This window comes from Lissotriton vulgaris, chromosome 10 (assembly GCF_964263255.1).
Source record: "Lissotriton vulgaris chromosome 10, aLisVul1.2, whole genome shotgun sequence".
Classification (NCBI taxonomy): Eukaryota; Metazoa; Chordata; class Amphibia; order Caudata; family Salamandridae; genus Lissotriton; species Lissotriton vulgaris.
Window position 1 is genome coordinate 292,310,291 of NC_141698.1, and position 24,476 is coordinate 292,334,766.

Consider the following 24,476-nt stretch of genomic DNA (forward strand, 5'->3'; position numbering starts at 1 on the left):
CTCCGCGTCCTGCTCTGTCCTCGGGCTTCAATCTGTTGCCACGTTTTAATTTTTAAAGACCTGTGTTTGATAGACGCTACTTTGATCCTTTCTTAGGCTTGTCCTGGGGTCGCCCGTTTACGACTGTGTAAACCGGCATTACCTGACGCTCCATTGTGGTAAGACTATTTCCTTTTTCGCCCGCCGGGCTGTCCCCAACCTTCGGCCTGCTCTAATTTAATTCCTTCGTTTTATAGGGTGACTGGCCAAGTTTAAAAACGGGCATCTTGACGGTACTGACTTTCGATGCCCAAACATGCTATACCTCGGTAAGCATTGCAAGGCGCCCTTCACTCTGAAGTAGCCCCACTTTCCGGCAAGTGCTTGATACACGATATCACCACGAATTTAGGTCACTAGCACTGCGGTCAACATCCTCTTGTAATCACTAATGCCCTATAGGCACATTATAGCAATTTTGGACGCATGACCATACACTTGGTAATTGTGTCACTACCTTAATAGCAAGGTTATGTATAACATCACTCCCTGACGATCTAGCATGTGCACAGCGCACGTAGAGTCACTTCACTTATTCTTGTATGTATTCTGTTTTCTAAAGTATATCTTTATCTTCTTCTTCATAGGCAAAATTGAGGTTTAATTTAAAGGCAAAGTATTTAAATGTCCTGATGATGGTTTCTATGATTTTTTGATGAAACCGAAACGCCGTCGACTTGCTTATGCACCCGATACAAATCTGATTGTTTGATTTTATGTAATGGTGCAGCGTGATATTTTCTGTACAAATTTATATGTAAACAGAAAAAACGTTTGTTTTGCCTTGAACCTTTCCTACTATCTCCACTTGTGTTCACCCCGTTAGTGTCGGGCACAGGCTGTGTACCACACAGGGGCAGTGTGGAAGGTACTCCTGACATCTTATTTGTTGAAATACTGTGTTTATTAAGTAAACCTGGAAGACCTCTGTCCGGCTGGACATGTCCTTCTGAAAATATAGAAGCGATTTCGTCTATATTTATTTTGTTTGTTGCATCACATAAGCATGGGACCACTGTTGTTTCCATAAAATTGTTCCCCGAGGTCCCTGTTTGACTTGATTGGGGTCCCTTGTTGTTTAAGAATTTTTAACAAAGACAGCACGCAATTGTCCCAAGGCGGGCGCATTGCTCCGCCAATGGCCTATTGGTGTCGGTTACCAGCACAGCCGGCCCGTGGATTCAATTATCTTGCCCAGACACGGGCGAATAATTGAAACCAGATGTCTTGCTGTGGCACGCGTGCGCGTACCACTCATTCTATTTAACATGTCAATTTTACAATTATAAAAGCATTTGCTAACACAAACTTTTATGTGTGAATTAATCTCCTCTGGATGGTAAGTGGGCATTCCAAGATGAGAACGCCATGGAAAGTTTGGAATAACAAACCCTTCTCCATCTCCTTTTTGCTATGGAAGTGGTCCGTGATTTACTTCTTTCAAGGGTCGGAGACAGTACTTCCTTTTTACTGGTGGATACCACCGACTCTTATTTTTTTCTATGGGGCAGTTAAGTACTCAAAAGTTTATAAGTTTGGAAACAGCTGTGATGAAGCTGTTTGGTCTAACCCTCTTTCTGCCTATGGCGATAGGTCCGTGACAACATAATTTAGGGCAGGACCGGCAGCTGAAACATAAATGTTGCTTGCATGCGCGTAAACTACTTGATGTAGCATGGCAAGGTAATCTGTGCATGTGTGCGCCAGATACAGTATGTCCAGCCGTGTGGTGTGACTTCAGTTCTGCCAAGTGCCATACATTAGGTGTTTGCCTAACACATTCTGGCAGCTTGCATTGCATCACTGCAAGCAGCCGAGATCGTCACGCATTTAGGGTAAGCAGCGCATTCAGTCTGCGTGCTCACGCCCTATCTGACTTATTTTTCCTCAGCTGTAGACATTATAATATTAATGCCGGATGGGTGCCGCCTGGCCCATCCTCGAGGCAGAGGGTCACGTTACTAATGCTCAGAGAGGCGCTAAACCTCATTGGCCTCAATCTCAGGCCGGCTGGCCTGGGCCCGCGTCCACCACGCTATCCTCCCAGGACCTCAAAATAGTGAGTGGGTTTGCATGGGGCATGCTGTGAGGTGACAGAGAGGAAGATAGGTGCATGAGCTGCCCTGACCAGCCTTGCTGCTGTCCAGTGGCGAGTTAGCCTTAGACACCAACGGGAACCTTCCATGCCACCGCAACACACATTAACAGTAAACAAGCATTTGCAATGCAATAGGTCTTGCATTTACGCGAGTTTGAGCTATTGACATTGCAAATAACAGTGCCTTTTATTTTTATTTTCGTTTTTAAAACATAAATAAAAGGCATTGTCATCACAATGCTAATAGCTTAAACTTGGTAAATGCGAGACCTATTGCATTGCAAATGCTTGTTGTTGGTGACAGTAGACCTCCAATCTTAGGTAAGTGGCTCATCCCACTCCTGCTCCTCTGTTATAGCTTGCATCCTGTGGACTTTCTCAAATACTCTGTGGGCTATTTGAAAGTCCACCTTTGAGGCCCTCTTCCCAATACTCAGCCCTCTTCCTTTGCATAGCTTCTTCAGATGTGCCACCTTGAGGTATCAATGGTGCTGAGCTCCCACTTCATCTTGCAAGCAGGAGTCACATGCAAACAAAGGTGAGGCAAGAGTTCAATTTGGAAAGAGGAAAAAATATGACCCATCAAGGTGAATTTAACAAGAATACAATTCTGATGTCAGATAATGTAAGGGATTTTAAGTTTGTCACAAATCCCTTAGTGGTGTAGCACAAACATAATTTCTGGATCTCACCACTGCTCACCATTGTAAGAAACAGTGTTGTTAGTTGAAAGCGGTGGAACCTTCACTCAGGTAAAGGCCATAATCCTTGTTAGGGAGAGCCACAAAAGTCACCAAATGAACCCAGCCTTTCATCCTCCTGAGGTTGCTAAAATGAGCACCATTGAGTTGGGTAAAAATATTCAGTGCCAAGATGCCCACAGGTGAAGATACGCTTTACAAATACATGTTATGTTATGCTGTGTTTAACCCTCAGGTAGCTTGGTAAAAAATCTTTCAGGCTCAACTTAGAGGCAATGTGTATTTATATAGGTCAAAAATGATAATAAAGTGAAAACACAACACAAAAAAAACTCAAACCAATTTAGAAATATATTATACATTTTTATAAATAAAATGATACCAGAACAACAAAAATCAAACTATAACTGGAGAGATATTGATTTTTAAAGTTTTTAGCGAAAATAGCACAAAGAAACAAAAAATGCCACTCGAGGTACTCTGGTTGTGCTAGACTTGAGGAACATCACAATTCAGGCTGACCACGATGGAGCATGGGTTATAAACAGGAACCAGGTTAGCATGCTGATGAGGTACCTTCTCAAGTCTGGCACAAAGCTTTTAATTCGCTTTGGAGAAGGCCGTAAGGACGAACCTTTCGTCATGTAGATAGAGCCTCGCAGACAGTTGTTGCTGCAGCACAAACAGCCGGTCATCACTGGACCGTACGGGCTCTGTCAGCTCGAGGTGCAGGTCTCGTGTTGATGTCAGTGTGGATGGTCACTCTCGGTGTGAAGTGCAGGTTTCACCGGAGCTTCTCATTGTTAGATGTCTCTGGCAGCAGAGTTTTGCCGTGAACCAGCCCTTTTACAGTCACAAATAGGCCAAACTTCAGGGTGTTTGCCTTTTTCTTGTGAAGGCGCTCTCACTGATTCCAAGCAAGGGTTCAGAACCTGGAGGGCACCTTATGGGGACCAGGATTCATTCCAGCAGAGGCAATAAGCAGGGCTCAGTTAGGTCTAGTTGGCGCTGGTCAGCTGGACAGTTGCAGGGAGGCCACTGAAAGCTTGTTGTGCCCCTGTATCTCATGCCGGAGCTCAACCAACTGACCCTTGGAGATACTCTGGATAGCTTGGGATCAAGGTAAGCAGGCCCAATCTTCCATCTTCAGAAAATAAGGCAGACCTTCAAGCAGCAGGGCATTTGTTTGGCAGAAAGGAAGTCCTTTGACTGAATCTTCCTCAAGTCCAGGAGTGTTCTGATGAGCGGTTCTGAAATTCTAAGTTTTATACATGGTGCCATCTTTTGTGTGGGGAAATTCCCTGACCTACCTCCAATGCTGGGTCTAGTCAGTCCTTCCACTTCCCCTGTTCCTGGTTCCAAACTGTCTAGGGTGACAAAAGGCAGGGCAGGCCTGGTGTCAGGTTTATTGTTTGTGCCATAGGCAGAACCCTTTGAAATGTAATCAGGGCAGGGGGTGGCTCCTTCCTTCATCCTGCCAGAAAGACCCTATTCCCTCACACATAAATTTCCTTGGCCTCATTGTCTGGAAGTAATATTCAATCCCCAAATGCAGAGCCATTCATAGTCATGTAATCCAGGGCCCGGCAGGAAGGCAAGGTTAGTTTGGACAAGAAAATGCCAACTTTCCTAAAGTGAACAACACAAAGTACCCAAACCACAGTGACTCAATACGTTTTTTTGATACAGGGTAAGAAACCAATTTATTGTCGCTTCCCTAGACACCATTATTTTGTGTCAATCATTTTGTATTTTTTGTGTTTTCAAAGAATTGCTGACAGAAAAAGACATTGATTGCAAATATTTACAAGGCTAAACAAACGTTAACAAACATTAAAGGCAAAGACTATTTACACATTTAGAAACCATTATGTCACACATTAGAAAGTATTCTCACATCAAACATTAAATAAAACAATTATTGAAAAAATAATACAAACATTTTTATCACAAACAACAAAAAAATGCAAACACTGAATGAGAGAAACGAGGGGTTGGGAGGATAGAATATAAGTAATTAAATGACATATATATTTTAATGCTGGACCAGCCGGTCCTAGCTTTTGTACAACAATGATACTTTGTATCTCCCCAACAACACTGCTGACGCGTTTCTAGACCAGACTGGAGTCACTGGTCTGTCATCAGGGCTGTATGTGTCTTGTATCTGTAGGATACAAAAGCAATGTTTTGCTTAGTCTAGTGTGTGGGCTCCTTATTACCATGAAGTAGCTATAATGACGGTGTGCGCTACATACCAAGGCTGCTCAATGTAGAATTTCAGAGGAGGCCTTTTGGAGGTCCGTTTAAATGAATAGCATGGCCGAACAGAGAAGCCTAGAAAGATTTTAAGGATGGTCTTTAATTACATGATTGATTCATTCATTATGCTAGTGGCTGAGTCAGTTTGGGGAAGTGAAAGCGTACCTTTTACTTTGGGTAGTGCAGAGTGCTGGCAGGATCCATTAGGAGCGGCGTAACCATCAATTTGGATTCTGAGATATGGGAGAGATTGACATTCAGAGGCTTGGCGGCGTGCAAATGGTCTTTCACACTCGCTTGGACAATTCAAAGAAAGGTTGCCTACCTTGATTTGATCTCTCGTTTGCGCATGAAAGTGGTTGTTAATTTCAGCGTTCTAAAGGGAAAAACAAAGCGCGATCTTAGTGGGATGTTCTTGCTAGTTCAGCGCCAGGCGAGCGCGTGTTAGTGCAGATGGAGCAAATACCTGTAGCTGGAGCTGCTGCTCTGTGCTGCTGGATTCGAATTTCTCTCAATAAAGATGGCCGCCGCTGTTTCCTGTTTGTTATATAGGCAGAAACTGTGCTGATGCATCATGGGGCATGTAGTCCCATAAATCGCAATTACTTAAAAAAAAAATTTGTTAATGTCAGAAAAATCATGAGTGGGTGCTGGGCATATTGTCGTCAACACCTTATCGTACTTTGGAAGTAATGGGTACATCACTCCCAAATATTTGATGTATTGTTTGTTTTAAGGCAAAGAATGACTCTGCTAGGATGTGCTAGCGTTTTGGGTTGCTTCTCGGGGCCCGGGACCTATTCTCATGAGATAGAGGACCAAGACCAGCGGGCAAACCAGGGATGTCTAACCGGTGCAAATCAGGACAGATGTAATTAGATATGCGCTATCTCAGACAGGTTGTTCAAATCAGTCTGTGCACTGTTAAATTTTAAAATCAGATACCCTTCTTTTTGTAACAGAACGCGTTCGACGTCGTGGCATTTTGACCTGGAATTCATAGTGTACAGAACAGACCATTTGAATTCTTGTTCAATGTGGGACGAAGAAGGGTATCTGATTTTAAAATTTAACATAACGATAAGGTGTTGACGACAATATGCCCAGCACCCACTCATGATTTTTCTGACATTAACAACATTTTTTTTAAGTAATTGCGATTTATGGGACTGCATGCCCCATAATGCATCAGCACAGTTTCTGCATATATAACAAACAGGAAACAGCGGCGGCCATCTTTATTGAGAGAAATTCGAATCCAGCAGCCTAGAGCAGCAGCTCCAGCTACAGGTATTTGCTCCATCTGCACTAACACGCGCTCGCCTAGCGCTGAACTAGCAAGAACATCCCACTAAGATCGCGCTTTGTTTTTCCCTTCAGAACGCTGAAATTAACAACTCCTTTCATGCGCAAACGAGAGATAAAAACATGGTAGGCAACTTTTCTTTGAATTGTCCAAGCGAGTGTGAAAGACCATTTGCACGCCGCCAAGCCTCTGAATGTCAATCTCTCCCATATCTCAGAATCCAAATTGATGGTTACGCCGCTCCTAATGGATTCTGCCAGCACTCGGCACTACCCAAAGTAAAAGGTACGCTTTCACTTCCCCAAACTGACTCAGCCACTAGCATAATGAATGAATCAATCATGTAATTAAAGACCATCCTTAAAATCTTTCTAAGCTTCTCTGTTCGTCCACGCTATTCATTTAAACGGACCTCCAAAAGACCTCCTCTGAAATTCTACATTGAGCGGCCTTGGTATGTAGCGCACACCGTCATTATAGCTACTTCATGGTAATAAGGAGCCCACACACTAGACTAAGCAAAACATTGCTTTTGTATCCTACAGATACAAGACACATACAGCCCTGATGACAGACCAGTGACTCCAGTCTGGTCTAGAAACGCGTCGGCAGTGTTGTTTGGGAGATACAAAGTATCATTGTCGTACAAAAGCTAGGACCGGCTGGTCCAGCATTAAAATATATGTAAGTCATTTAATTACTTATATTCTATCCTCCCAACCCCTAGTTTCTCTCATTCAGTGTTTGCAATTTTTTTGTTGTTTGTGATAAAAATGTTTGTATTATTTTTTCAATAATTGTTTTATTTAATGTTTGATGTGAGAATACTTTCTAATGTGTGACATAATGGTTTCTAAATGTGTAAATAGTCTTTGCCTTTAATGTTTGTTAACGTTTGTTTAGCCTTGTAAATATTTGCAATCAATGTCTTTTTTCTGTCAGCAATTCTTTGAAAATATAAAAAATACAAAATGATTGACACAAAATAATGATGTCTAGGGAAACGACAATAAATTGGTTTCTTACCCTGTATCAAAAAAACGTATTGAGTCACTGTGGTTTGGGTACTTTGTGTTGTTGACTATTGATATTAGGTATAGCCCTCACCACATAAAGGACCTTACCCCTTTTGTTCCCAACTTTCCTAAAGTGGCATTTTTAACATTGTAACTTAAAATCTGGCTTTACCACTAAAGAGGATTTCAAGTTACAGGTCAATTGAGTGGAAACATCATATCTCCATCTGCTCCCAATCTGAAGTTAGCACTTATTAAATATAATAAGATAATGCAGTGTTATAACAGTGAAAACAACTTTAGGAGTTTTTCACTGCAAGGACAGCAAAACATAAAGATACATGTCCTACTTTTTATATACTATGCACACTGCCCTATGGGTGGTTAGGGCCTATCTTAGGGGCAACTTATAAGTATTAAAAAGGAAGGTGAAGGCGTGGCAAAAGTTTATTTTAGCAGGTCAAAATAGAAGTTACAAAATTTCACTCTGCAAACTTTGAGTCACTGGTTAACTTCCTTGGGGGGGCTGCTGCACTTTGTGGCCCCCACAGTTTTCTTTAAAAGCTGGTGGTGCCCATCGGTTTTGGGGCCATCACAAGCAGAAAAGAGATATGCAAAAAAGACCAATAGGGCATTATAGAGTGCTCTAGTTGGAAAATGTTAACATTTTAGCAGCGGTTCCGGCTGAATTCTTTACTGGTGCATGACCTTGCAATCCTTTTCCCGTCATCTTCCCTTTTTTTGGGAGTGCTTGGTCCCACCCAGTCACCCCCATGGTCAGGGTTGCTGGGGAGCGCCAATGCAACAACGGCTCCCTTGGCTGCCTGGGGCACTGCCCTCCAGCAAGCTTGACATCTTTTCTCTCGCTCTCTCCCCATTTCTCAGACTGCTTTCCTGCAGGAGTGGAGAGAGTGAGCAGTCTTCTATGCCCTGGTCCACTGTCCTCGTAGCTGGGGTGGAATGGTGAGGGTCTTTTGGTCCTCCCTCGGCCCTCTGTCTCTTTTGTGTTAGAAGATTGTAAAAAGCCAGGCATCCCCAGCTAATCATAGGATATCAGTTTACCTTGCCACCTGGTCTCAACACTCCTGCATAGCATAGGCCATCAAAAAGTCAATAGCCATATGTCCTCTGGGAGACTCAGCTCTTCCAACTAGCTGAGATCAATGCCAGGATCTTTCCCACCAAAACTTGTAAAGTGAAGCCCTCTCTAGTGTTAGCTCCAGTTGTTTGGCCTCCCTCTTTTGTTCAGTGGACCTAACCTATCCCAGCCCTAGGACAGTGTAACAGCTAATTACCTGAAGAAGATGTTCTGCCCCACCCCTTCCTCCTTAGGAGCTGAGGGAAGCACTGTTAATTACTCCTTTTATGTGGTGAGGCCTTTTGCTCCGTCTGCTGGGGAGCAGAATGATTAACTTCACCCAGTAGGATGACAAAAGGTTTGAGCTCTGATCCAGAGCTGAGCCAGAGAAATATGACAATTCGGGAAGACTCGTAAGGTATAGATATAGCTGCTTAAGACCTGCAAAACCGATCACGCCAGTTTGATATCCTGCTGGACTTGTAGGTCAAAGGGAAGTGAAACAGCACTCTATGGCAGACCCCCCCCCCCTGTATATGACTATGGGCCTTCTTATGATGTCGGTGGTCAGACTGCTGACCGCTATCACAGCGGTCAGGAGACCACCCGACAAGCCGTCAGCAGTCCGACCGCTAAATCGTGATACGACTGCCCTGCTAGCAATCGGAAAACGTACTTTAGCACTGAAACTTGTGCTGCTGCACAAGTTCTGAATTGTGCCGCAGCACAATTCAGAACTATTGGCTGATTGAATGTAGGTGTACTTTATGGTTGTTACAATGTATATAATGTAAATACGTTTTTTTGCCTAATGTAACCTTGAGGCATTGATTGCATCTGATTATCCTTCATTTGACTTTAAGGAATTCTTGATGACGCTTATGCTTGATTATGACCAAAGTTAATGTGAAATCATGAATACAGGACTTTACGGTGGCTGACCCACAAAACTGTCACTCTTTGAGGCATGATCGTGGGGAGGGTTGAGTAGTGGGCGAATCGCACTTTGCATGCATACTACATCCTGTACAGACACAATGGCTTGATGCAAAGCATACCAAAGAACTGCTCTTCAAAAGATTTCTCAAGTGCACCACAGACATACTACCCATGCACTTTACAGACACCACCATTCCAGTGAATTATCCAGGGCACTGTCAATCATATGTTATGTTATGTTATCCAAGTTTTATAACGCGCACAGCTACTCAAGCGAGTGTCCCGGTGCGAGCCCATGAGTCAGCAGAAGAGGGAAGAAAGCTAAAGTGAACAGAGAGCCAGCTGAGTTAAAAAGGAACATTTTAGGTTTCTTCCTAAATAGGGTAGGGTTCTGTAGGCTGCACAGGGCAAAAGGGAGAGCATTCCAAGACACAGCTGCCAGATAGGCCAGGGAGCTGCCACCCTTTCTTTTCAGACGAAATCTGGGGATGGAGGCAATAAGCATGTTGGAGGAATGCTAGTGTCTGTTAGGGATGAAAAACTGAAAGCACTTCCTGAGATAGATGGGCCATACACATAAAGCGCAGCATGAACCGTTACCAGAGCCTTAAAGGTGACCCTATCCTTCACCGGCAACCAATGCAGATTGCCCAGGTGCTGCCTAACACTGGTACGTTTGGGGAGGTCAAGAAGCAGATGAGCAGCAGCCTTCTGGACCACCTGGAGTCTATCCATTAGATAGCCAGGAAGGCCTACATACAGAGTGTTTGCATAATCTATGCGAGAGGTGACAAGAGCTCGGATGACTGTTTCTTTCACTGCTAAAGGTAGAAGATGCAAAACATTTTTAAGAACCTTTAGGAGGCCGAAACAAGTACCTGTCAGTTTATTGATTTGGCTGCTGAAGCTAAGCTTTTCATCAAACCAAATCCCAAGATTTTTCACTAGGAGGCCCAAAAGAGAGGACTTAGGAGACTCATCCATCGAGAAAGAATGCCAAAACAGAGGGGGAAACTCCCCAAAGAGTAGGTTCTCAGTTTTGTCTTCTGCTGGGCGGGTGCAAGCCAATTAAACACCGCATTCAAACAGGATTTGTCATGGGCAGTGGCAGTCTCTTCCTTTTTCCAAGTAAGTGGGAGCTGAGTGTCATGTCGTCGACATAGGCAACAACTTTAGCTCCCAGTTCTTCTGCCAGCTGAATAAGAGGAGTCATGTAAATATTGAACAGCAGTAGGCTCAATATAGACCCTTGCGGGACTCCTGTCTGAAGGGATTGTGAGGCAGACGTGAAAGGGGGGATCTAAACCTGTTGGGTTCTACCTTCTAAAAAGGATTTCAACCACTCCCTACCGGGACCCATAAAACCCAGCTTCTGCAAGCGGGCTAGGAGAAGTGAATGGGGAACAGTATCAAAAGCAGCAGAAGGGTCCAACATGCTGCCCTGCCCCCAGCATCCAAGGTCTCATGGATAGCCTCTGTGATTTCCATCAAGGCTGACTCTGTGCTGTATGTGGCCCTAAAACCTGATTGAACCTGGGGCAAAAGGCCCTGCTGTGCAATAAAAGAGGTCAACTGCTTATTAAACATTTTCTCACATACTTTGGCAATAGCCGGAAGCAGAGAGATAGGTTGGTAGCTGGCCGGTAGATTAGGATCCAAAGTTGCCTTTTATATAAGAGGGATAAACAGTGCCTGTTTTCAATCAGTTGGAGCAGAGGCCAATGTCAGCGAGGTGTTGATCAGCTGATTCAAGAATGAGTTGATAACAAAGGCTGCGCTGATCATGAGTTTAGCAGAACAGGGATCATTAAGGGACCCTGATTTAAGAGAAGACAGAGCAGCTACATAGTCCATCATAGATACAGGACTAAAAGTGGAGACGATGACATTGGGAGAGGAGGAGACTTGTTGATCAGGTGGCACTGAGGAAGTCTGGGCATCTGGTTTGCCGAAAAGCAATTGGAACACCCTGACCTTATTATTAAAACAAATTGAAAACTCTTCACACCAAGAGAAAGAGGGAGCATGGGCAATATTCATGGCTTCAGTGGTCACATACCTTCTAGGGATGTTAAACAGTTCTTTAGCCTTATTGCCAGACAAAGCAATGCGGTCCTATAGTATGAGCGTTTAGCTAATACGATCGCAGCATAGAAAGACTTTTGGGCTATTTTCAGTGCAGTTTTGGCCTCTGTTCTATAGTTATGTCTCCATTTTCTTTCCAGCTTTTTACATTGCTTTTCTGCAATTTAAGCTGGGGTGAAACCATGTTTTAGACCCCGGCACATTCTGTCGTCTAGGTCTATCCAGTGGAGTAAGATCTATCACCACCTTCTCAATCCATCTGTTAAAGTGTGTGCTAGATCAAAGTCCGCAAGGAGCTGATATTTGTCCAGAGCTTGGAAGAATGCAGCCGGCTCAATTTTAAAACTCACTTTTCCGGTGCCAGCACAACCTGGCCAAGATGCAGACAACGCCCTGGCAATATGCCAGGAGAAGGGGATCAGATAATGATCCAACCAAGTTACTTGCAGGGGAGGTCCCACAGCCAGTGGCAAACTGGAACAAATGGCAACTAGCATGTGCTCCCACAGTGAGTCTGGCAGTTACATATTGCTGGAGTTGAGTTGCATGCAGCATGGAGAGAAAGTCATGCGTATCACTTCCATCGCTATTGTCAAGATGTATGTTACAATCACCAAGGAGCAAAAAATGCGAATAACACAAAGCTCTAGGCATAATCCAGTTACTGAGCAAGTTAGGGAAGGGACCATCAGGGCCAGGGGGTCTGTGAAGCAAGATCCCCCAGACAGTAGTGGGGAGAGAATTTAACACAGAAATCAAAGTCTTCAATGTCAGGTGAGTCTGTCAATTCATTGAATTGACACTCCCATTCCTCCCTCGCCACCACTGTGACACCCCCCCTGGCCCTGATTTAGAGTCTGCTCTGGCAATTTGAAACCTTTTTGGGATGGCCATTTCAATAACTGGGTTAGAAAATGGAGTAAGACATGTTTTGGCTATATAAACTAAGTCAAAGGACTCATCGGCGAGCCAACAAAAAATGTCTTGGCAGTGTTTAGAAACTGATCGAACATTGATAAGTGCTGCCTTAATAGAAACAACTCCTGCAAGCCCCTTGACATATCAATGGTAGCGAAAAAGGGTTGAGAAAGTTCTAGCTTACATTTATCACAGGCATAAGTGCTATTGACTGCGACATCCATCTCATGCAGCCCTCACAAATGGTGGATTGAGAGACCAGAGTTCCTTACTGTTATACTGCGGAGTTTTAAGAATGTTGTGTAAGAAAACACCAGCAAATTTTTATTATAGTGCTTAGTTTGTGCATGTCCTTAAATTGAGCCAGTGTTGCAGGTTGTTGGACTTGGCCCTTTTGGCAGGTTAACCCCTAAACGTTTTGCTTTTAATTGTGACCTGATACTAGTTGTTTTTGGCTTCTGCGCACTTTAACTCTGTGTCCCAGTGTAAAGTGCGTGTGCAATCTGAGTGCGTGTGGTGAGATTGGCCTGCCCTTCCATAGGAATGCATGGGGAATGTGTGTGTCCATGGTAGTTCCTGATGTGTGGGCAGTGCAGGGGGGAGTTTGGTATGTGCGAACTCGTGAGATTAAATGCTGCACGACGGTGTGTACAGATTTAATATGGCTAGTGTAGAAGTGCCACTTCTAGAAGTTGGCATGTTTGTGTGCAGTGAATGTGGATTGCCTGTCTGGCTTGTGAGTGACAGGAGCTGGCTGGTGTGCCTGGCTCCAGGAGTCAGGATGGGTCTGCCCGGTGGTGAATGGGGAGATCTGCATGTTGATGGCAGGGAGGAGTGCACCTGGGACCTGAATAGGGCTGGGCCTTCCCTTCACAATGCTGGCTGTGGTGCGTCTGAGGTCCCTAGCCTGCCCTGTGAATAGGGAGAGGGGCAGAGCACAACAAAGTGCTCCAAAACCAGTTGCATCTGGTTTTCCCTTCACCCTGTGCTAGGAGATAAAGGAAAAATGTGTATAAAAAGGGGCTGTGACCCCATGAAAAATGTTCACTCTGATCCTGACTTGAGGGGGGGCTGCTGCTGCTGGGCACCAGGAGAAATCGCCACTGGGTGCTGCCTCCTTGCTGGAGGGCCCTGTGAGCTGACCCCTGGGCCCAGCCTTTGCCCCCCCTTCCGTCCATCAAACTCTCCCTGGACTTGAGACGTTGGGCTTTCTAGCGCCTTGGGAGTGCTTGCCTTGAGTAGAAGAGCCCTTTTTTTGCTAGGAGGAGTGCCTTTGGGCACAATATGTTGGAGGTGCTATCCGCGGTGAAAAGCCGGCATGCCAGCTCGAGGCTGCGAGGGAGACCCGACATGGAGGCTTCCCAATGCCCTGCTCGCTAGCGGGTGCCACCCTGCGTCCCTGCCATGTCCTGTTGGTGATTTATAGGCTCAGCAGGAACCCACCCTGCATTGTGTGCCTAGCGGTGACGAAGCAGACATTTATATGATACCAAATACATATGTTTTCAGGCCTATAGTCTTCTTTGTTTTACTAAAGAAAGACACCAGCAGAAATCCACAGAATGGTCGCACGCTCCATTTTGTGTGTCAAGTCAGTCTCAGTCAGCTGCAACGTGCAAAGCAAACGCAAGGCTTCCGAGAACGAACACGCCAGCTTCCAGCTTATAGCTTGCTATTGCTAAACCTCATATCTCCAGTAAAAGATGTCGACATGACCTGCCCTAGCTGGTCAAGTACATGCCAAATCCACGTACGCTAGAAATGCAGATTTCACCTTTAGGAAAAAACCCAAATCTGCTCTTGTAGATGACACGTGAGTAACAATATTAGGGTGTAGGCACACTTCGAGCCTTAAAAGGGTATCACACCATATGTGCACTTCACTGATTGGTCTAGCAGGTCATAGCCTGATCCAGATTACGTATGCTATGATGCCCATCCTGTGAGGGCTTATACCTATAAAATGTCTCTGCACTGTCATACCAATTGGTCACTCAGTAAGCTTTGCTGAGGTCTCCGTGCGGCACGTATATTGCATTGTGATTACTTTCTAATTGGGTTCCCAATAAATCTTGCAAACTCAAACATGCTGAGAGCGAATTGTTTATTTTACTGTTGTCATTGATCTTTTTATTTTTGCAGTTAAAAACCAAGCTTCTACATTTGGTGGAGAGAATGCGGACTCATTACAACTGAGTGGCTACACCGACAGAGCACTGGTGATCGGACCCTTCGGCACCCATCTGAGGGCGGGGATTTGAGGTGATAACGTTCTATTTGTTTATCTCTCCCCGGCCTGGTTGGTTGCTGGAGGGGTCGGATCCGGTGGATGGTCTGTTTGTGGCCTCTCTGTTGTCTTTGGTGTTGTCCTGCTCTTTTCGCTCTCTGCACGCTTGTGTTGTGTTTCTGCTCCTGACTCTTCTTATTCTTGGCTCTCTATGTCTGACGAGGTGTGCCTGTGTCCTGGGGATATTTACAAGGCTTGTTCAGACTCCATGTCTTTCGTGGTTCCTTTTCTGATCACTTTCTTCATTCTGCTGTTTCTGGCTCTGATGGTTTACGTGTGTTTTTGTCACAACACGGCCCGGGAGGTAGCTCCCGTCTAGCTCTCTCTCCTTTTCTCCAGCCCTCGGAGCTGTTGACCTTTCTTACGTTCTGTGCCACGGGCGTGTGTTCGTCTCTGTCATTGCTACCTGAAGTCCGCTGCCTTTTCTCACATACATTTTTTTTATCCTATAGGGTCTGGCCTTGGTCCCCTGCGTTCCCTGGCTGGCTGGTGACGGCAAGCTTCTGCAGGATTCCTGGCCGGCAGTAACTCTTTGGTGATTACGCATCGGTGGGCCCTTGGCCAGCCATTGAGGGCAAAGGTCTGCAACCCCCGCCCCCCCGCTGCAGAGAGTCACCGGCCACTGGGATGCGGGATACCATCGCCAGACCATTCCCATTGGGTGCAGCGGACGTCGGTATGCTCTAACAGACTGGACGAAGCCTGGTGAGTACACTTGGGAGGGGACTTTAACCCTCCGGTATTGGGTTGTAGCAGTTGGCCCCTCATTGTGAGCTGTGGCAGTTTTTGCTGCCCTGTGGGTGGTAGCAGGTAGCTCGCCATTTTAGGGCGTGGCAGTTTCGCTCCCCAGATTGGCACATAGTGTTTGTGCCTGTTAAGTATCGCGATACGAGTGGCCAGGTTGGCTACTAGATTTAGTTTCTACTGTGTATTTGTTGATCGTGATTTTATTTGTTCTCATGAGCTCTGGCCTGGGTCCAGCACCATCGCCCACGCGCAGCTGGCCTAATATTTTGGCATTTATGAGGAACACCCCGGGCGCTCCTGGCTCTTTGGCTGACGCCCATCGCCCTGCCTGGGTTCCGCCTCCACCCTCCCCCTGGAGACATCCACCTAGGGGCCAGAGTGGTTCTAGGTTCGTGCCTAGGGGATATCCTCGGCACGAAGAGGGGGGTGTGACGCCTGGTACAACAGTGTTTCTTTTCTGAATCATTATAGGTTTCATTGCATTTTTTTATTGTGTACTTGTGATGTGCTTGGCCTATGTAGTGGCCAAATATTGCTAGGCAGGTGGAGTATTTTTGCCTAGTGATAGGTCCTAGGTTACCTTTGCCAGCTTATTCATTCAATCTGGATACTAGAACGTTACTTAAGGAGATCTGGTAGAAAACCTCAATCTCACACACCCAGTTACCAACGTTGCCAAATAAGTACTCCCGCCCATAATACCCCCTGGCCTCTGGAAGGGACTGGCTGGAAAGACCGATTAAAGTGCACCTCTCTAAAATTGAAAATTTGATAGAATTTCTAATATTCCCCTCACTTCTTTGGGACTAAGTACAGCAGACCCACACACATTCTCTGCACAGAAGGTTTTTTCTACAGCGCTGCCGCGTAGGATCCCCGTATTTGTCCTAGATGTTTTATGTGATTGACTGAACTGAATGAAACAATTCACCACTATTGCTCTATTGTTGAATGCCAGCACCCTGTGGCACAGCCGCAGACAGGGTCTGTTTTCCTATCTTACCTTTTTCACAGGCCGTCAAGGCCCAAACAAACAAACTAGGATCTGGCTTCTTTCTCCCTTGTGAAAATGCTTTGGTGAATTGGCACTACATGACCTGTCGGGTGATTGATGTATGGCTTTCTTGTTGCCCTCTTGCAAATACTGTGCGGCTGAAATATAAGTTAAGCATTTCTGTCAACCTATTGTGTCACATGTTACTCTATTGAGGTCCACCCTGCAACCCATCTGTCTGGTATACTTGAACAGTTATTTGTTAAGCGGTTAGGACTAGCTGCTACACACGACTCAACCATGGGAAACCTCATTAGTAAAAAGAATTTAAATACGGCTCAGCCAGCCCAACCCAAGAACTCACCTGCATATAATGTAGCCATAAAGAGAGGCTTAAGCTCAATTATGTACACACATAAGTGGCATGATCTGACATCTAAAAACAAGGATCTCCAATTCCCATGTAATGGCACATATGACATGGCCAAACTATCATACTTGCGCCAGATGTTAAATATAAAGGGAAAGAAGATTAGAAGTTTAGAATGGGTAGCGTACCATAATTGGGACTCTGTGTTAAGCGATATGTGTTCAACAAGCGCAGTCAAATCTAAGGTCCACAGCGAACTTTTGGAAATTAAAAAGAAAATATTACAGGCGAAATTGGAGGGCAGATGGAGAAAAGACCAATTAGACACAGTAGGCGCATTCCCATGCGTACAAGTTAAAGCAGAAGAGGAGGTAGAAGGTGGGCCAGGGACAGAAGACCAAGTCTTAGAAGATATTCTCTTGGGATGCCTGGGTGGTGATTCACCGCTGCATGCACCTGAGTCAGAACACACTGAGCTAGCTCCCGGGGAACGACAGGCAGCCATAACCTTTGTACACGGAGCATTGAAAGATAAGGTTGCGAGACCGGAATTGGAGTCTCTCCAAGACCTGGGTACGCTGAAATTAATGAGAGAGATAGCAGTCAAAGCCGCTTCAGACTACAACGAGAAAAAACACAGTATTCTCAAAGAATGTGTTAAAAAACAGGTTAAAATACCTAAACTAATAGACAGACCGTGGCAGCAATTATTTGAGGATGAATCACAGGATGACTCATTCAGCAAACAACAATGGCACTCGCTAATATGGGATGCATTTACATATGTCCATCACACAGAACATGACGTTTCAACACTAGAGCAGTGTTTAACAGAAAAAGAGTCAGCTCCAGAGAACAAAAGAAGAGGCAGTTTGGGGGGAATGGTGGGAGGAGCTTCGGCGTCAAATCCAAATTCACCAAAACTGATGTTAAAAAGTGATTCTTTAAATTGTCAAGCGCTACTACAGCGGCTCGTGGAGGGCTCACTAACTGTGGACTCCTTTATACAAACACAGCATAAGAGGTATTTAGAGAAAACACTGTCCTTAGCACGAGCAGAGTTAATGAACAAAGCACCCCAGGCCCACTTAGCATATGCGAAGCAAGCCGACGCCCAGACGACCACAGGTAGTCGTGCCCAACTTCCAGAAAAATATGATTGGGAGGTAGGGAAGTTCGGATTCACAGATCCAGATTTAATAACATGGGAGGAGTCTAAGTTGCAGGACACGCTTGAATATGCCATAGATAAATTACAACAATGGAAGCAGCTAATACACACATGTGCAGTAATTGACGTAGCTCACTCCCTGGCCCACTCCATCACCACAGCCAACACAACAGGCAACTCTACGACAACAGAGGTCCCATCACTTATCATGCCCCTACGAGAGATACCGCCACCACCTGGCAGCGCGCCAAATGATTTAGCATATGTTTATGTCCCATGGTCAAGGCAGGACATTAGCACGTTCAGCAGAGACTTTCCCCGTTTAAGAGATGAACCAAGGAGATGTACGAAGAGCTTAGCAAAATGACAGCATTAGGAGGGTTGCTGTGGCGCGACCTCGACACGCTATTTAACATCATCATCCCAAAGGATCTTTGGGAATATTGTAAAAGAAAGATTGAGTGGCCAGATGTTGAACCAAAGCGGGGTAAAGGAGGGACGCCAGGCCCAGAAGTAGAGGAGTTATACAAAAAAGTAGTGGAACACTTGAAGGAGAAGGTACTTGAAGATAGGGTTGATTGGAACAAAATTACAAGTACCAAACAGGAGAAAGATGAAAGTGTGAATGCATACTTTGACCGCCTCCTGCAAGTATATAGGCAGAACAGTGGATTGAAAGACCCCATGGGAGATGCAATGTCAGCCCTGGTAACTACATTTGTACAGGGCCTTGCACCACCCATCAGGACACGGTGCACAGACAAAATATCGACTCAAAAATATCGAATGGACAAAATATTGAGTTAAAAATATCGATAATAATAAAATATCGATAACAAAAATATTGTTGGTCAAAATATCGATTAAAATAATGTTAAAAAAATATCGAGTACAAAAATATCGACAAAATATATATAAATAGTCAAAGTAAAAAATTTCAATAATATGTAGAAAAAAGGTTAAAAAAATATATTTTTTTTATTAATAGTAATCTAAATTGTAGTTAATGTTTAGGAGCGGGATGTTGGGTTAATAGGGGATAAGGGTGGGGAGTAATTTAATAATAATTAATTAATTAATATATGTTTGTAAATATTTTTAATTATTAATTAATTGGCAATTAATTAATTAGTTAATTAATTAATATAATTGTGTACATATTTTTAATTAGTAATTAATTGGTAATTAAATAATATTAATTAGTTAATTACATTAATTAGAGTAATTTATTTATATATCTAATTTTTAGTTATTGTTAATTAATTAATTGGTAAAAAATATTAATCATTAAATTAAATTAATTACAGCTAATGTGCTAATATATTTACTTTATTGTTATTGTTAATTAATAATTAATTGGTAATTAAATAATATTAATTAATTTTGGGTAAAGGAGTATTTTTAGGGTTCAGGGTCAGTTTTCAGTTTTTGGGTAAAGGGGTATTTTTAGGGTTCAGGGTCAGTTTTCAGTTTTTGGGTAAAGGGGTATTTTTAGGGTTCAGGGTCAGTTTTCAGTTTTTGGGTAAAGGGGTATTTTTAGGGTTCAGGGTCAGTTTTCAGTTTTTGGGTAAAGGGGTTTTTTTAGGGTTCAGGGTCAGTTTTCAGTTTTTGGGTAAAAGGGTATTTTTAGGGTTCAGGGTCAGTTTTCAGTTTTTGGGTAAAGGGGTATTTTTAGGGTTCAGGGTCAGTTTTCAGTTTTTGGGTAAAGGGGTATTTTTAGGGTTCAGGGTCAGTTTTGGGTTTTTGGGTAAAGGGGTATTTTTAGGGTTCAGGGTCAGTTTTGGGTTTTTGGGTAAAGGGGTTTTTTTAGGGTTCAGGGTCAGTTTTCCCTACTGTTGCACCCACTGGAGTGGGAATAGTAATTTTAACCCCTACGCTATCCAACGCTTTCCCTACGCTTGCACTCTTTGGAGTGGGAATAGTATTTTTTAAACTTTTGGTATTGTACGGTAATATAATAGTATATTATTTAATTATAGTATGTTACTATATATATATGTTTTAACAAATAAGATTGTAAATTTTTTTTGTATTATTTTCATTTATTATTTAATTATTATAAGTGAATGTAAGTATTTTTAAGTATATTTTAATAATTAAATTTTAATATTAATTTAATTTAACACTGTTTTTAATAAAGTCGATATTTTTTACATCTATATTATTGTAAACGATATTTTGTACTCGATATTTTTGTACTTACCTGTTTGTAGATACAAACTTGATATTTTGACTGTCGATATTTTGTCCACGATATTTTTGCAAGTCGATATTTTGTCCCTCGATATTATTTCAGTGATCCATCAGGACACACCTGCAAACTTCTTTCGTCTGCTGGCAGCAGGAGAAAATTGAAAAAGTGCTATCGGCTGCTAAATACTGCGCAGATTTCTAGGCTAGCGCGCAGGCGATGGAGACAGAAAAGTTAAAGAAAGAAAAAGTGAGGTTAATGGTAGCACAAGAACGGTTTTATAGCAATAACAGAGGTAGGGAAAGGAGCAGAGGGGGGGGGGGGGCGAGGCGTAGGAAGACAGCAGACCGGTAGGACACCTTCCTTACCCCGCAGATCAACCTCCCTGCCACCCCAAGGAACAGCATGCTTCTATTGCAAGGATCCTAATCATTGGAAAGCAGATTGTCCAATATTAAAGAAAAGAAATGAGGACAGTAGGTACAAACAGAACAGCGGGCAAGAGGGCAGACACCAGCACGCCAACTACACTCGGCACACAGAGTACCGAGACAAGACGCCACATGAAAATGAGTCCCAGCAGCAATGGGCAGGGGGGGAGGGATGGACTCCAGTAATGAATGACTGGCCCCCACGCCCACCCCCAGCATCATTCTAGGGATGCCTGAAAGTGGGAAACTGCGTGATAACAGCACCAGCAATAGCAGTAGATCAATCCGGACCATATGTAGAGGGAGAGGTATTGGGCAGGGTTGTTCCATTTCTAATTGACACAGGGGCTCAAAGATCAATGCTGAAGGCACTAACAACGCCTGAAGCTCCACTTTCTAGGACTACGATAACTGCAGTAGGCATGACTGGCCAACCTATTACAGAATACCTTACTGAGCCACTACAGTTTGTAGTAGGCACGATAACAGTGCACCACCAATTTATTCTTAGCAGGTTCTGCCCCGTGAATTTGCTGGGGAGAGATCTGTTATGTAAATTACAATGCACCATACACTGCTCACCAACAGGGGTCTTTTTAGAGAGCAAGACAAACGGTTTGATGATACAAGCCTTTATAAGCTGCACCGACCTCCAAATACCACTAGAATTACGCCATTGTGTGCCCCCGGAGGTCTGGGCAACAAGCGCCAATGACGTAGGGCGGGTATTGAACTACCCACCGGTGCAGATAAAATTGAGGCCAGGGGCAGTTCTCCCAAGAGTGCCTCAATACAAGATCTCGAAGGAGCGGGAGGAGGGCTGATCTGACCTCTCATGGGTAGATGCGCTGCCTCTAGCGCTTCTAGCAATGAGATGTACCCCAGACAGAGTAACAAAGTTAAGTCCCCACGAAATAGTATTTGGCAGACCCATGCAAATACCAGGCCATATGTCAACAGCCCCCCTGTCAGTAATGGACGACTTATTGTTGTGTTACTGTAAAGAGTTAACCCATGTCTTACGTTACCTTCACTGCCAGGTGCTGACGTCCCTTCCAGTGGCCACGACGCCACCATAACGACCTAAAAGCTGGTGACTGGATTTGGGTCAAAGCCCACACACGGAGGAATTGCTTGCAGCCAAGATGGAGGGGGCCAAGACAGGTCATCCTCACGACGGCCACAGCTGTGAAGTGTGACGGAATAGCTTCGTGGATCCACGCGTCACACACAAAGAAAGTAACGGACGGAGAAAGGACACCACCGATTCAGATATCAGCCGCCGAGCCCAGCAAAGGATACCACCTTCGCTCTCACAGCAAACAGAAACATGAACAAACCAGTTAATCATCAACGGACTGCTGGCTAAATGCAATGCTCCTGACAAATAGACTTCGATCTGTGTCAATACAAGTCTGCGGACAACGGTCCAGGATACAATTAACCATTTTATGCCCGGGAAAAGACATAACTGCAACTCTGACCCTACTGGTACCAAGGCCATTATTGCTCAGTGAGCTAATACGATTAATTTTTAATGACATTGCCTTTCCAGCTGGCCAAGAGCAAATTCCTGAGCAAGAGTTAACAGACCTACGTTTTGACATTCTCAATAGTTCTATTTTTGCGATACAGAGTACTGGTTCTAGCATTATTCAAAACCTTGAACACCATCCATTGTGCCACTTTTGCAACAGAAATCACTGGTCCTAGACCTGTTCGAGACATTGAAAATTGAAGAGAAGAGCAGTGGTTAAAGGCTTGACTCTAAGGGTCAGCTAGCATAGCGCCAAGTGGACCAAGAATAAATTTAGGGCCTATTCACAAGCCCGAGTGGACCAAGAATAAATTTAGGGCCTATTCACAAGAAGATTGCATAGCATAGGGAAGGGAAAGATTTGTACAGAGTCATGCAGTCCACTGAGAGACACACATGTAACTGGAGAGCAGTGATTCTTGCAATATTGTTACCAGTTCCAGCGGTTATAGTAACAGCAATTATAATAGCATATTCTGCTGAGCTTGAAATACCACATCTCAATGGAAGGGTGGGGGATGGTAGTGATGGAACTGAGCCAACAAAAACACCAAGAGACTATGAACCAAATATGACAATGAACATTACTAATGTGGGGGTGGATGTGAATAAAGGGGACCAAGAAGGATTGTGGGATACCTACGAAGGGAACCAATATGTGGAAATGTTGAAACTGTATGTGACAATTTTGAATATATCTGACTGCTATGTCTGCACACACCTGCCCACAGACACCACACATAGTTTAAAGTACAATGTCCCCCCATTATCCAAATATGTAGGCTGTTTCCTTTTGCGAGACATGTAACAAAGTCAACACGGCATGTCTGTGTCAGTATCGATAGGTACACCCTCATCTGAAATACTGACTGTTGATTCCAGCGGTAGCAATGGCTATAGCTATAGCAGAAGGACAACAGACCCCCCACCCAGACCTAAGAGGATCCCTTCTATGAATATGCAGCCAACTTAGGGAGACTTAGAGATGCTGAAAGGATTTGACAGGGCTTCTAGAAATAAGGAATGGAGAGGCAGGGCAGGTTGGGATGACATAGAAGTTCCAGCCCCCTCCTGCATCCTCAAGGAGGAAGTAGTAACACCCAAAAGAGTACCGTTTTTTTCCGAAAGGAGCTACTAGAACATGCACTATTTCGTAACTGCTGTCCAAAGACAACTGGAAGGAGTGCATTTCATTTGGATGCACCTTCGAGGAGGTCGCTCAAGGAGAGCAGGGCCTATTTGATTGCGAGGACAGGATAAACAAGATAAAAGGCATACCACCCATAAAGGCAGTTCCCCAGATTTACATGGGAATGAGCAACTGTAACCACACAACCAGACTAACTCGAGTTAGGAGTTGTGACGAGCCGTCACCAGGTCTGGTAGGTTACAAAGGCCTTTTCTTTGTTTGGGGTCCATGGGCAAACTTCTACCTGCCCCCAGGATGGTATTGAAGTTGTTACTTAGCATCCATCATCCCACAGATGACCCACTTCACAAAATTAGTGCCAGCAGAAAAAACAAAGATGACACTGGTGAGGGCCAAGAGAACGGCCGCTTGGGTAGACCACGTGTTAACAGGTGTTGGGGCAATGGTTCCAATACTAGGCAATATCTATACTTCAGAACGGATACACCAGTTGTCCAGGATGATTGAAGATCTAGCGGACTCTACTACTGATGCCTTAGGAAATATAACAGAAGAGCTCACCTTGATGAGGGCTGTCGTAATTCAAAACCGGATTGCTCTCGATATGATTCTGGCCAAGGAGGGAGGAGTCTGTTCCGTCCTCCATGAGGCATCTTCCCCAGCATCTTCCCTGACTCAGAGCCAATGCTGTGTATTCATTCCGGATAACAGTGGGAATATAATAAAAGCCATTAAAAAAATTAAAGATATAAGTGATGAGGCCCACAGGATACACACAGGTAGTCTATGGGAAGATGTGATGAAATGGTTCACAGGCTGGGGCTCATGGATACTTGAGGCAGTTATAATAGTAGTAGCAGCCCTTTTGACACTGTGCCTCCTGATAAGAATATGCCCATCTTGTTGTGCAGCAATTTTCAGTTCCTGTGCCAACTGCATATTCAGGAAAGGTGGTTCACCACCCCACACTCATAAGGATGAGGATGAGGGACAAGAGATGATAAAGATGGATGACTTCTGATTAACATATGATTTAGTATCAGATTTGGGGATGACGAAGCAGACATTTATATGATACCAAATACATATGTTTTCAGGCCTATACTCTTCTTTGTTTTACTAAAGAAAGACACCAGCAGAAATCCACAGAATGGTC

At 44.2% G+C, this 24,476-nt stretch overlaps 1 protein-coding gene across 1 annotated transcript in view; it reads right to left on the reverse strand.

Annotated features, from left to right (window-relative positions):
• Nucleotides 1–21,923, reverse strand: part of LOC147685154 (uncharacterized) — a 71,396-nt gene extending 49,473 nt beyond the window's left edge. The window contains exon 1 of the mRNA XM_086939592.1: nucleotides 21,662–21,923. Within this exon, the coding sequence (XP_086795718.1) occupies nucleotides 21,662–21,710 (49 nt within the window). The 5' untranslated portion in view covers nucleotides 21,711–21,923. The remainder of the gene's footprint in view (nucleotides 1–21,661) is intronic.
• Between the last annotated feature and the right edge of the window lie 2,553 nt (nucleotides 21,924–24,476).